The sequence below is a fragment of the Haliotis cracherodii genome, unplaced genomic scaffold, assembly GCF_022045235.1.
Source record: "Haliotis cracherodii isolate W230 unplaced genomic scaffold, xgHalCrac1.p SCAF_12, whole genome shotgun sequence".
NCBI lineage: Eukaryota > Metazoa > Mollusca > Gastropoda > Lepetellida > Haliotidae > Haliotis > Haliotis cracherodii.
Window position 1 is genome coordinate 34,019,136 of NW_027266267.1, and position 15,465 is coordinate 34,034,600.

The following is a 15,465-nucleotide window of genomic DNA, read 5'->3' on the forward strand; positions in this document are numbered from 1 at the left end:
ATTGTTCACACAAATGAGTAACGTCGTTCCATTGATTTATATACAAACGGATAAAAGATTCTTAGTTTCTGACTTTGGTTTGAAGACAAAAGTTAATTTATGTTATGTTGAATGTAAGTAGTATTTTGGGAGTATATACAAACTCCCGAGATTGTTATACACATAACACCAGTACAAAATGGTATTCGCCCTCTATGTATCTTTCCCTGCACACAAGACATATTCTATCTGAATTTACCTCTTTAACATATCTACCAGTTTCATTTCGTCGCCGGTGTGAAGAATATCTAAGTTTAGTTAAAGCAGCAATGAATTTTGAAATGGAAATTTCTTAAATATAGAACTCGAGGCCAAGGGACGTTTTCAGTGAGGCGGAGGTTACCATTTTAGAACTAAGAAAAGTGCTGCTTGCCAATCTTGCTTATAGGATCATTTCAGTCTATATTAAAATTCAGATATAAGCCAGATATATCTGAAATCAAACCTGTATAAAATATATTTATTTTTTGTATTGTTTCATTTTCTTTGTGCGTATATATCCACTCCCCTTATTTCTGAACCATAAAGTAACATTGGACTTATGTTGGTACAATTGTTAAAAAAATTAGGTCATTTGGGAACGGCTTAATCATATACAAGGATGTGAATTCACCACAAAGAATCTTCGTCGCTTGCAATTGTACACATACTGTAGCACAACAGTGGCCCGTTCTTCACTTGACAAAGTCTTTCACCATTCGCTCACTGACTTGCAGTTACAGATTATTGTACGCAGAGCGACGCATGCTCGCGTTTGTGTTTATGTGTACGTGCGTGCGTGCGTGCGTAGCATCTTTCAACGTATTTTGGAATGATGAGAACGGGATCGAACCACCGACCTTCGAGTTCCGCACTCCGAGCAGACGGTCTATTCACTTCACCCTGGAGGTGGTTATTGTAATCCTAATACATCACAAGATGATATTACAGTAAACCAATGCCAATGCTTTAAATGCTAAAGGTTGCAGTAGTCGGGTAAATCGTAAAACGATGTGGTACATAACCTAGCTTAAATTGCTTGTATTTCAACCATATCTGTTGTATCTGAGTGATGGATTATGGTCAATACGATCAGCAAGCGAATTTCTTTGCCAATATGAAACTATCTTATGAAACTTAAGTAATTTCGATAAAGTACTGTTACTCGTCCCCTATCTGTTACGTAAGATGAGTCCCGTGACGATTCCTGGTTAGAATTGGTCTTCGACAATTTGCCGTAAGAGACGACTAACAGGATTGGATGGTCAGGCTCGCTGACTTCGTTGATGCATGTCATCGTATCCCAGTTGCGAAGATCGATGCTCATGATCTCAATCACTGGATTGTCTGGTCAAGATTCGATTATTTAAAAACCACCGTCATGTAGCTGTAATATTGCTGAGAGCCGCGTTAAACAACAAACAGACAAGCAAACAAACAAACTTAAGATGAAATGAGAGTGAAATAAACTATTAGCTCTCGAAAATTATAAGAATGTAAGATCAGTCTAAGCTAAATAGTTGTGTATATACATGTAGTATTTGTTAGAAACGGGAAAGACGGCAACACAACATGCACAACCTTGAATTAGAAAAGGCTAAAAGGATAGCATTAATAACAGTGAAAGAAACAACTATTCAATGCTTATAAATCAAACGATAACTGTACCCTTCTAGGGTGTGTTGAATTACATGTAACAACTTAAGTGACTGGTGTTTCATAGGATTGTAAACTCTTTTTTCCATGTGTTTCTTTCATCAGGCTCTGTTGTACTGACAAGTGTCCCCTTGACAGCGATAGACGGAGAACTCTTCACAATGATCTGCAGCAGCAACACGAATGGGGAAAGTATTAGAGGGTGGCATAGATGTGGTGTACTCGTCTTCTACACAACAAAAGGTTCCCCAAATCTTGGTGTATCTAACCCTGACGTCTTCAACAGGTATCTGTCAGGGCGTATCAATGTGAGCTGCGATGTACTCCAACACAATGTGACTCTTAGGATCAACTCTACGATAGACAACCGATCTTGGTGGACGTGTGTTGACAATTCGAACAGTCAAAGGAGCAGTAATATGACGATAAGTAAGTCATTAAACATGTCTTTTTTTATTTTCAGTCATTCCACATACAACTTTGTACTACTTGATTCACCAACGTGAATGAGTGAGTAAATGAGTAGAATTGCACGCCCCATTTACCATGATTTCATCTGTATTGTGTTACGGGTCACTAAGTACATGTATTTGATTTACACCATGTATTCAAGCGTGGAATCTTATTTTCATGTGATTTGGGTAATAGTAAGACAAACAATACCTTGAACATAATTATACGTCATTGTTAATGTTATTTAATTGTATAAATGTATTTCGACAAGCTTCATACATTTCTTTACTGTTTTTGAAATGTTCAATATTTCAATACGAACTACAAGGAGAGGAAATATTGACAGTGTATCAGTATGCATGTATACAAATATTGTACATAAGCACCGTGAAGTTCTAACTATCAGGCACAATAGAGTATCATCTTGTAAACCAGGGTATAAAAGCACGCGTGTTGCACTGATTCGGTATGCATTGTTTCTGCTTTTCTAGACAACTGCAACATGGAAAAACATAAAATTTCAATCAGTATTTGAAACGTATGAGAGCCATTGGTATGCTCCAGTCAGGACCGTCGCAGCGTAAAGTTGCTAGGCGATTGAACATGCACAGAAACACCATTTGGTGATCAGCCCCCTTACCCCCGTCAGTCGTCCGATCAATGTATTATCATAGCATGTTTCATTAACAAAACCGTTACCTGGAAACAGGAAACAGTGAGACACGGCCTAAAAGACGGCTGATGTAAAATCGCAATTAACAATGTCAAATTCGGGTCGCGCAATCGTCGCTAAAGCTTTCTTCTATAGACCTTTGAACGACCTTCAGAGAGGTCTTGTCGCATTTTGTCTTCTGAACCTCAGATGCTGTCTTCGTCAAGCCAGGCGTTCCTGGCGGTGACGTTGTATCAAAAGCTGGCGTATCGATGGAATTGGGGCTGGATGTTGAGCTTCCTGAACCGGATGCGTACGGTTCTGCCATTAATTGGTCTCAACCAGGGAATTGTCCGAGCAGTAAATGTGATATTTTGGTTACCTTTCCGTAGATGCACCAACCGAATATGGTTGTCTATTTGACGTGACACCACACGTGGACGACGGCTCCGTGGCAAGTCATGATCGCCCGGCTGTACAAAACGTCTTCATAGAGATGTATTTATGCTTCGTTTCGTTTCATTCTTGTTTGCTGCATACCGACGGCGTGTAGACATTGATTACAGCAAGCCGATGCATTTCGTAAGCATTATTTACGGTTAAACAAAACCGTTATGAGCACCTAGTAGCTAAGTAGTCAATCAATCAATCAATCAATCAATGTTTTATTCCAACAAACCACCATAGGTGGTACAGGAACAATACATATAAAGTTATAACATAAACAATAAATTTTAGTGATCACTTGAAAAGTTGTAGATTATAGCATTATTAGAATTTTTATAAATCTGGAGATATTTTTCACGATTAAGCAATTATTTGAGGTAAACAAAACTTTGAGCTTTGCGAGATTCTGCCATTTACAAAGATAAATTGGAATATAATGTGATCTCATGGTATAAAAAATGTCATTATGTGTTGTTCATATTAAAAACCCACATGCTTGAGTATCACGCTCCAGACACGCAAACATCCAAATGAACATGCACGTGCAAACTGTGAATCACGAATTTCTACTTGAGGAGATATATTCTTCATGAATATGTATTGAATATATATTGAAAGATGCATTATTGAATTTCAGAATATGTTGTATTGAACTTTGTCTCAAACATGTTGCTGATACACTCATAAATATATGTGTGTGTCTGTGTATGTATAAGACAATATGACAAACATTATCCTGCAGAGGTTACGGAACTTCAAATAACAGATGCTACAAAATCAACATGTTCGACTTCAGTCATAACTACGACAACCACAGATATATCTCTGTCCAGGTCAACAGGTAATATTTTGTATATCCAGTTCAACTTTTATGTGAAGCTAAAATAATTACGTGTAACATACCTGTAGATATATGGTCTTAGTACGTCACAAGATGTAATCACAATCACGAAAACATGATGATCCATTCAGTAAATATCGAGTATTTTAATATTGTTGAAGACGTACAATTTTGATAACTACTTACTTGCTGTGGTGTGCAATGTCCACATGTCTCCAAGAAGGGTTAATCCGATGAATGCAAGGACATAGTTTTCTATATTTTATTCTGTATATCATTATTCATTCGCGTTCATTTTAGTAAAACTGTCTGTACTTTTGTAAAATTTTGTATAAGATGGCAAACGCATTATGTTACACATAACAAAATTCCGTAAAACCCTTTGCACTTTCGATTTTTCAACCCAAAACATAATTTCATATGAAGAACTTGGATACTCAGCATATGTTTTAGTGAACTTTAGACATAGTGCCATGGGATTGCAATTCTCGCACTACGTTTAATTGTGTAATCAGAACTTATAAAAGTGTGCGTCAGGGGGTTGTGTTCTTCATAATATTATAACAATTATGTTATCGTAAGTATACTATTCCCTTATTTCTCTGGTCTCAGTTTGACAGGTCGACACGTTTCAATATTTACAAAATACATGAAAGTCACAATCTTATCTCAAAGAATCAATCCTATATCCTTGACTGAACTAATTAGACAATGCTACATTGATAGACTATATTTAATATGACATTGACAGTGGAAACTTTGATGTGACAAATGAACATGTACCTGCTGCTTCAGGTGTTACTGAAACACAAACGGAAACGTCTCCAAAGTCAATACAATCTTCTACAACTTCAGCTACCACAAACAAAGGGACAACGACAAGTACGAATGAAGGGAAAGCTGGTTCTGGTAGGTCTTCGGCTGTTCTAATTTACACCCTAAAACGTTACGGTTAAATATATTACACGCATCAATAATCTGGTATAATCAAAATCAAGATAACAATGTAGCACATCACGATCATGCCTTGAAATTACTGTTATTTTTTTTAGGGAGCGAATATCTATAACCTTGTTGATGCGGTTCCAACATGTATAAATCACTGCCTATATCTGTTAACATTATTTGATTATGGTACTAGAATTAGACATATTATTTTGTCAACCCTTATACTGATAATTCAACAATGAAAGATGACTAAATACACAAACATAGAGCTAAAAGTAGTCCGTTTAACCGTTATTACATAGAATATAAAATGCCATACAATAGAAAGTACACTTTTATGTTTGATGACGGTTAAAACCGAAAATTGACAGTACAACAAGACATGGCTATTCGATGGTTATGTATTTGACACGCTTATCATTGATGTGTTCTGGAACTAAAGTTTCCAGTGCTTCGGCGACTGTGTTCCGCCTGTTGGTAACGTTTGTAATTATCTGGCCAATTCAATTTTCATATGTATGCTTTCGTTTGCCAGGCACTTTACATCTTAGCTTTCAATGAGTCATCAAGATGTTTGAGAGCCCTCAACATCTTCCCTCTGAACCCATAGTTTAGTATACATTTTATTAAAATTGCGTTTTGCTAAAATACAGTTTCATTTTCGATTTTTATTGATTTATATGTTTGAATGTGAATTATGCTGTGTAGTAGGTTGAAGACAGTTCTGATTTTTTGTATTTAGATACTCAGTTATTTAGGATAATCGTGTAAACATCATTCTCGCACTACGTTTAATTGTGTAATCAGAACTTATAAAAGTGTGCGTCAGGGGGTTGTGTTCTTCATAATATTATAACAATTATGTTATCGTAAGTATATTATTCCCTTATTTCTCTGGTCTCAGTTTGACAGGTCGACACGTTTCAATATTTACAAAATGCATGAAAGTCACAATTTTATCTCAAAGAATCAATCCTTTATCCTTGACTGAACTAATTAGACAATGCTACATTGATAGACTATATTTAATATGACATTGACAGTGGAAACTTTGATGTGACAAATGAACATGTACCTGCTGCTTCAGGTGTTACTGAAACACAAACGGAAACGTCTCCAAAGTCAATACAATCTTCTACAACTTCAGCTACCACAAACAAAGGGACAACGACAAGTACGAATGAAGGGAAAGCTGGTTCTGGTAGGTCTTCGGCTGTTCTAATTTACACCCTAAAACGTTACGGTTAAATATATTACACGCATCAATAATCTGGTATAATCAAAATCAAGATAACAATGTAGCACATCACGATCATGCCTTGAAATTACTGTTATTTTTTTTAGGGAGCGAATATCTATAACCTTGTTGATGCGGTTCCAACATGTATAAATCACTGCCTATATCTGTTAACATTATTTGATTATGTTACTAGAATAAGACATATTATTTTGTCAACCCCTATACTGATAATTCAACAATGAAAGATGACTAAATACACAAACATAGAGCTGAAAGTAGTCCGTTTAACCGTTATTACATAGAATATAAAATGCCATACAATAGAAAGTACACTTTTATGTTTGATGACGGTTAAAACCGAAAATTGACAGTACAACAAGACATGGCTATTCGATGGTTATGTATTTGACACGCTTATCATTGATGTGTTCTGGAACTAAAGTTTCCAGTGCTTCGGCGACTGTGTTCCGCCTGTTGGTAACGTTTGTAATTATCTGGCCAATTCAATTTTCATATGTATGCTTTCGTTTGCCAGGCACTTTACATCTTAGCTTTCAATGAGTCATCAAGATGTTTGAGAGCCCTCAACATCTTCCCTCTGAACCCATAGTTTAGTATACATTTTATTAAAATTGCGTTTTGCTAAAATACAGTTTCATTTTCGATTTTTATTGATTTATATGTTTGAATGTGAATTATGCTGTGTAGTAGGTTGAAGACAGTTCTGATTTCTTGTATTTAGATACTCAGTTATTTAGGATAATCGTGTAAACATCAGTTTTTACACACACTGGTGCCATTCCCCACTTGCTGTGAAGGCTACCCTGACATAGGTAGGATATCAATCCATGGGTCACTTTATCATCCAGTCATAACTATATACATTCAGGACAGGACAACATAATTGCCATCGCAGCTGGAGGAGCTTGTGGAGGTGTTGCTGTCATCGCTGTTGTCATCGTCATAGCTGTCTGTATCAGAAAAAGACGTCGGTCTGTCGAAGGTAGGAATTGATTATACTTAAATAACCACTCAGGTGGTCAGTTTCAATTATTCATGATCAAATTTTATCTGAGTATGTAATATTAGCAGGTGTGTCCTCCCACTTCAAGCCGACACGATGTTAAAACAGAAACGTTAAAACGTCAATAAACCAAATTCACACACTCACATAAAACCGTTTGCATTTTCTTCCAGAGGATGCAAAGGATAAAACACGACGTGATAGAATTCCTTCCAGAAGGTGCGTCTTTGCCCTTACTTCGGACATGCCCAGTGTAATTTACAATGATGCCAATACCTAAAATCCCTCTTCCTCTCTGGCAGTCGTGGGCATGGGAGGCTCAGTGGCTTCGGGTGTGCACTGTGTGTGAACGATTTTGGGAAATACTCTATTCTACTTGTCAGTAATAAGAGCTTTAAAATCACAACAAAAGATTAAAATAGCTTATATGACAGCCGCATCACCTGGTAAGCTATTGTATAGGACATACTTCTTTCTCAGTCATAGTAGAGATGGTCTTTCATAGAATAGTATTTTAAATAGTTGCTTCTAACATGCATATTTACGGTCCCTGTGATAATCAATTCTGTTCCAAAGTCTATTTAGCGCATTAATGGCAACATATATCTAGCTTATTGAAAACACAGTATGATCATCTCCTAATACACTAGCTGTTCGAAAGCCTTGATTCTATAGTCTTAATATAACATTGATTAATATTCGTTAAGCACTGAGATGCTGATTGAAAGTGGAATTACAGAAAAAGAAGAAATAGGTAAGTTACTGATATGGTTCCGAACCCTTGTCCTAAATGATAGAAACTATAAACAATTTTGAACAGAATATGAATTAATAAAATGCACAGACATCACAAGAATGAAGCAGAAATTATAATGGAATTTACAAACCCTCAATATTGTTAAAGGATTAATGCATGGCTGTTTCTGCAATCGTTAATGATACGTGGATAAATCTGTCTTTGAATACATAATTATTCATTTCGTGCATACTTTAGTCATCCAGGACAACGTGTTATACACCAGTTCATCGCATGTAGTGCCGGCTGATTACAAGGTGCAGGACAACAATCCCGTTGTTGAAGGTGACCATACATTTCGTGCCCTTCCGGTTGTAATTACGTGCCTTATGCAAATTGATATTTGAATATCATTAGTCTTACTTGAAACGCAATAGCCTAATCGACTTGCACATACTGCACGCATCTGTCAATATTTTACATGTTCCAGTTGTCTCACTGGTTGGAACTTTCGTCTTTAAAATTTGTAACCATGGGCATCACAACCCGCCTCTAAAATATTCAAAATACACATCTATATTTTTCCCACCTTGCATCACAATAACTTGAAAGATTAATTGTACTGCTTGGAAATAACTGTCTAACTTACACTTTGCATGGGTTTGAAGCCCGGTTATGTAGCAAGGTTTGCCAGCATCATACCCGTGCTCGGGGTTTCCACCAGCGAGGTAAACGTCTCAGACTTGCATCACTTCGGACTGTCCTTTGACATTCAGCTGAAATGCCATGAAATAACTTGAACACTGTTCAAAGTGGCGCTATAGCCTCACTCACTCTTAGCTTTTCTGCATGAATGATATTGTATTAAGTTGATGTTACTGCTGCTGGCAGATGTTTACACCCAGGTGAAGAAGCCTGCAGACCAACATGTTGTTACTGACGTGTACGCCAAGCCAAACAAAGTGGGAAAGGAAACATGTAACACAGGTATGTAAGTTAGAAGGACAATAGTAACATCGACTTCGGATCAGATCGCTTTCATTCAGAGGATAGATCTATAAAAGCGTAGGATAATGACGATGACCAGTGCACGTTTCAACTATTAACTCAGTGGCCAAGATGGCTGAACACGGCGACACATCTTTGTGACATTACAGTTCGTCAGGTGTGACCTAGTTTCAACTATCAGGCACGCGTGCATCGATGACGTTATTACTTTAAATATCTTTCCCTTTGTCGCTTGGTCAATTCACCACAAACAAGGTGACACCATATTGGGATATTGAAGGTAACGTTTTTAATGATCTGGATAGAAATACCATCTTTTTCAATCAGCAAATAGTTGGACAGTTACGAATTACCGAGGTTCAGTTTTATTGGCCTAGAATCCTAAATCACACCGTCTCATATAGATTATTCTGGACTTGCTCAGGACAATTGTTGAAACTTTCTGACTATGGACAACTATCGATCATTGTTATAACAAGAATATTCAGCAATATGGTAAATTCAGCAAAACAAGTCACATCCATTGATTGATTTGTTTATATATGTGTTTATATTTTTCTCGTAGACGTTTATGCCAAGGTCAATAAAGTGAAGAAAACCGCATCAGATCACCCGAAGGACACAAGTGAGAATATTGAGGACATGTACGCCAAACCACAGAAGAACAAACAGAATCAGCAGAACAATACACCTTGGCTCGATTAGGTATTTGATTTACGCAATAGCGATTTATTGAAATAGCGTGGACACTGCATCCATAGATATTATGAAATGAAGCCAGATATTGAATTTGAAGTGACCAACCTATATATACACAATACAAATTGTTCTTAGGGCCTCATTAAGCCTGAAGTGATGCATTTCATGAACAGTTAAAGTCTTTTTTTCAGAAGCTGACTGGTGTGATTAAGAATGTTTCTAAGACGTGTTGTTTAAGACTTTCCATCCTGCCGCTGTTCCACACCTGTCACCATCATGCCTCTGGAGAAGATCTGGATTAGAACTGATCTTCAGAAACCTATGCTTCTCGTAAGAGGCATCTGAATGAATCGGGTGGTCAAGCTCGCTGACTTGGTTGCTGCATATCTTCCTATCCAAATTGCGTAGATTGATGCTCATGATGTCTATCACTGGACTGCCTGGTCCAAACTCGATTATTGCTGTGTGAACAAACAAACAAAGAAACAATACACATTGGCCGTTTTCTCCCAATTTGTTTTGGCAGTTTTCCTCAGCGACAGCTAATCCGTGTGGGCCTTCCACGGCTGAAATACCACAGATAATTTCCCCAAAAAAGTATTGTACTTTAAAATGTTTTTAACCTACAATCATATATTTTAATAGCTGTTTCTTAATGAAGAAAAATATTAAACAAACTGATTATTTGTTTTCACTGTCTGAGGTGTGTATTTCACAGATATTTTCAGAAGATTTTCTAATCCTGACAAGCACCCATTTGATATCAACATTATCATTCTCACGCTTCTCTCCAGCAGCAGCTCCGGGGACAGTGAGTGAGTTGAACGTTTAAGTCACGTAGAAAAAAATCAATTTCATATTGTAATCAGAGCATATATTATCTTTATATCAAATAGTATTCTGCCAACAAAGGACAGTAAAAGAACTAGCAGCACCGCAGAATTACATTTGAAACAGGTTGGAGATTACCTAACATAATCAAGAACGACACAATCTAATTACAGTAAATCCTGTTACCTGCACATTTTCACCATATCTATCATCAGCTGCTGATGAGCATCTGAAAGTCATGCCGGCAAGTAAAACTGACAAATACACTAGAGATCTGTACGGCTCGCTTTGAGCTGTAGTCTCCCAGGGTGCTCAGAACACATTTGGAGTCGACTATCTCGATTCTCCATTCACCGTTTCACCAAGCGGGGATTGTGAGTCATGACAGGTTCCACTTACCAAGGCTCGTCGACTAAAGTGGATTAGACTTGGCTGATTGTGTGTCCACGTTCCCCGACAGATCTCACGACGTAAAGCAACACTGATCCAGTAATTTATCCTGTCTCTTATACAGTTCCTTAGATGGTGGCGAGGAAAGGCAGTTAACAACAAACGTTTTAAGTCATCTTGCAGAAAGAAGTCACATCAGCTTTGATACTGTACTCACATCATTTTATACGCGTCCGATCCAACAGATTTGGACTCGTTTCGGTGGTTGCCGGTGGTTGCTGACTAGTTTTGTTATTCCGTAGTTTTCCTTATTTACGGCTTTAGCCAATCAGTAATCGAGTTATCTTTACCCCAAAACTGATAATATTTTCCGATCGATCCCGAAAAACACCCAGCAACCATCCAATCGCTGCTTATATCAGTCAGTGATTTAACACTCCTTTCACTGTTACTCTCACTTGACCTCATCATTGGAAATTACAGTCTGATTATTTCCCGAAGTGCCTGTCTACAGTTCTTTCTATTCTATTCATTTGCCGAATCTGACAGAACAGTAATTAAGAGTGTCCAAAGGGCGGCGGGGTAGCCTAGTGGTAAAGCATTCGCTCGTCACGCACAAAACCCGGGTTCGCCTCCTCAGGTGGTTACAATGAGTGAGCCCATTTCTGGTATCCCCCGCCGTGATGTTGCTGGGATATTACTAATAGCAGGGTAAAACCATACTTACTCACTGAAAGCCTTTCCTTACATTAATCTTGAAACCGTTTTGGCGTACTATCAAGACGCATCCATTGTCGTTAACGAGTGGATCATGAGAGTCACATTGTGTTGGAGGACATCACAGCTCACATACCCTTTGAAGATGTTATGTTTTGTCATCGTATCCCAATTGCGTGAATCGATGCTCATGATGTCAATCACTGGATTGCCTGGTCCAGACTCGATTATTTACAGAACGCCATCATATGGCTGGAATATTGGTGAGTGCGGCGAAACTTCATTTCGCGACACAGCTGATTGTTGCATGTTTGTTAGTGTAAACAAGTTACACTTGCTAAATAAATGTGTGTAGATGTAAATCCTCCCATTTAAAATAATAGTGATGTAACAATTATAAACAAAAATGTCTTTCACTTTGTTAAAGTACAAAGAACCTTCATTGAGTGAAGGCCAAACTGTATGAACTTATGTATGAACGTTGGAAAGCGAAGTCAACTCTGCATTGTCTTCGTAATTCTGGGAATGTTAACAAGAGTCGAATAAACAAGAGATTTGATGACATAGTACGGGAATCTATATGTTTGTCTGTCGATGTATATCTATGAAACCTAACAGCAATACAACTACCACATGACATTAACATCAGTGGTTTAAATGTCCCTTGACCACACCTGTCATTTTTCGAGCCACACATTTCTGTGCAGAGTTGCGTTTCTTAGTCGTGCCAGGATACTTTGTTCGTGGATTCGAATGATATGTACTGAGTTTGTCAGCAATATACCGGTGCTCGAATGTCTCATCAAAGCGGAACACACCTAAGTTCAGCATCAGAAGTCAACACACTGTGATATAATTGAAGTAATGTTTCGCTGGTTTTATAGTTCTCCCCCATCTCACTCACCTTATAGGCCTAAGTTCCGTTACCCAAACACTTTTGTTTGTTTGTTTGTTGTTTAACGCCGCACTCAGCAATATTCCAGCTATATGACTGCGGTCTGTAAAATAATCGAGTCTGGAGCAGACAATCCAGTGATTGACATCATGAGCATCGATCCACGCAATTGGAATCGATGACATGCATCAACCAAGGCAGCGGGCCTGACCACCCGATCCCGTTAGTCGCCTTTTACAAGCATAGTCGCCTTTTACCTCAAGCATGGGTTGCTGAAGACCTATTCTACCCTGGAATCTTCACGGGTCCAAACACTTATTCAAATGTAATAACTCTTTTATACGATCTAGTGAATCGGGAAGTAGATTTGATATGTTTGAAATGTCTGTTCATAACTTATTGTATTATTTGTTTTAATATATGTTTGGTATCGAGTTGGTTAGACGGGATCTTCCCTGTTACTCATGAACGACAGCACTCGTGTGGAGCCGGTCTGTGCAACATAAGGGGAAGTATATTACAAAACTTATTTAACACAAACATGTGCAGAATACATGTTGCAAGGCGTTCATCCTCGTGTGATATATTGATAACTAGCTATCCCAAACTGTACGTCGTGTTCTGATAACACGATCTGCTCATAAACGTGTCTTGCTCTGATAAGTTTGAGGAACAGACATCCCATTAGGTTTTTTCCGGGTTTAAAATAGCGACGTGGTTACACACACTTCCTGGTCCGTGTTAATGGATAACTATAATACACGATCTGAAAAGCGATTTACTTCCTGGAGCCACGTTGAGTGTGACTTACCATACTGCGGTATAATAGACGTGTAATAGTTACGCGAGTGTATGGTTGGGTTTGACGCCGCTTTGAACAGTATATCAGTTTTATAACGTCAGCTTGATGTGGAAGGGAAGCCTGAAGTGATGTTTACCACAGGGCAAACAATGTATGGTCTAATTGCTTACACCCAAGTCCACTTTTCTGAAAATCCTAAAAATGCAATTATGAAAAAACGTGCTTGATTATTTATATTTTGATTATATTTTAAATTATCAGTAAATAAATGTAGACCACAAACCGCTAATTGCTTGATCCAACACTTAGCAATGATCAAGATATATCATAGCCAATAATATTTTGTTCATGATGAGTAAGAAGGGTTATTCTTTTATGAATTGTTTATTGGTCCGTTTCACCGATTATTTGTCTTTGCTGATCATCGCAGCAGTTGCAAGTACATAACATAATTTCCCAACTAATATAATGTGGAAATAGTGAGAACATCATTTCTGTATAATGACGACTTTTTTTATTCGTACTAAAGATTTCTATTATGAATCCCATTTATTGAATCTTATTAACACCGATGTAATCTTGAAGCTCTTGTCGGGAACAGAACACGTGAAACACTGTCGTCTTTATATAACAATAATATCAAACAATGTATATTAGTCCGGTCGACTTTATATAACAATAATATCAAACAATGTATATCAATCCGGTCGACTTTATATAACAATAATATTAAACAATGTATATTAGTCCGGTCGATGATGTTATATAAGAAGGTGAGGCACAGATTAAACACAAATATAATGTCTCATCCCCTAATGGCATAACTTGGTAACTCTTGAAATATCATGTTAATTTATATATTTACATATGTCTGGTGCGTAATACTACGAACTACACACTAAAACTTTGTTCATAATTTGTAGGGGGTGGTGGGGTAGCCTAGTGGTTAAAGCATTCGCTCATCACGCCGAAGACCCGGGTTCGATTCCCGACATGGGTACAATGTGTGAAGCCCAGTTCTGGTGTCCCCCGCCGTGATTTTGCTGGAATATTGTTAAAAAAGCGGCGTAAAGCCATACTCACTCACTCACTCATAATTTGCAGTAAGAGAATCTGGTGCAGTACACAAATGATCAGGAGGCATGGCTTGGTGATTTGGTTGATTGCATGTTATCGTTTTCCGATGGCGATGATCGTTGTTCGTGATTTCAGTCACTGGATTGCTCGCTCCATATGCAATTCATTTCAGCCCACCATTATAAAGTATACATATTGCTGTAGTGTATTTTGACCAAGAGACATAAAATCTCCATTGCACCAGGGCATTTGTGCCATTCAACGACATGATAAGTGAAGTATTGTGAGGCAGGTGTTAAGCATTAACTGCACTTGGGCACGCCAGAAACCTATGATTGTGGGTTCGAATCCCGGTTCGCCCCGATTATGTTTCTAGGCTTGTCAGCACCATACCCGTGCTCGTGGGTTTCACCAAAGTGGTAAACGTCTGAGACTTGCATCACTTCGGGCTTTCCTCCCACATTAAGCTGACACGCCGTGATATAACTGGAATACTGTTAAAAGCGGCGTTAAACCCAACTCACTAACTCATGAACTGCAAACCAAGCGCACTTAATGACCAACAAGCCAGCTGTTCATTGAGTACAGCTATTCTTCGACCAGTCTCTGAGATGTTTACGGCTAACATCACACGGTCGGTAGTCAGTCTTCAAGAGGTCCCCTGGAACATTGGACTTATGTGTCCCGGACAGCTGACAGACCACTATTTAAATCATTCATGTACAGTATGCACAGTTCATCGATGTTCAAAATAAAGTTCTCGTCCTCAATGATTAGGAATCGGTGCATGTGTTCTTTTGGTATGTTCCAATTTACGACAAAACAAGTCAGTGGTCACTATGACACTCATGATCACACGCCAGTTCATATAACGCCGACCATCTGTTTCCTGGCTTTAACTTGTCAGGGAGATACATCAAAAGGAATACGATTTTTGTTTATTTGTTGTTTCACGCCGTACATAGCAATATTCCAGCTATATGCGGGCGTGAGATCTGTAAGTAATCGAATCTGGACCAGACCATCCAGTG

At 38.1% G+C, this 15,465-nt stretch overlaps 1 protein-coding gene across 1 annotated transcript in view; it reads left to right on the top strand.

Annotated features, from left to right (window-relative positions):
* The window catches only part of LOC139457315 (uncharacterized), a 58,803-nt gene extending 48,498 nt beyond the window's left edge, over positions 1 to 10,305 (top strand). The window contains exons 6-15 of the mRNA XM_071238723.1: positions 3,969 to 4,067; positions 4,863 to 4,976; positions 6,103 to 6,216; positions 7,145 to 7,258; positions 7,453 to 7,498; positions 7,987 to 8,033; positions 8,274 to 8,360; positions 8,907 to 9,002; positions 9,589 to 9,728; positions 9,914 to 10,305. Of these exons, the coding sequence (XP_071094824.1) occupies positions 3,969 to 4,067; positions 4,863 to 4,976; positions 6,103 to 6,216; positions 7,145 to 7,258; positions 7,453 to 7,498; positions 7,987 to 8,033; positions 8,274 to 8,360; positions 8,907 to 9,002; positions 9,589 to 9,728 (857 nt within the window). The 3' untranslated portion in view covers positions 9,914 to 10,305. The remainder of the gene's footprint in view (positions 1 to 3,968; positions 4,068 to 4,862; positions 4,977 to 6,102; positions 6,217 to 7,144; positions 7,259 to 7,452; positions 7,499 to 7,986; positions 8,034 to 8,273; positions 8,361 to 8,906; positions 9,003 to 9,588; positions 9,729 to 9,913) is intronic.
* Positions 10,306 to 15,465: the final 5,160 nt, after the last annotated feature.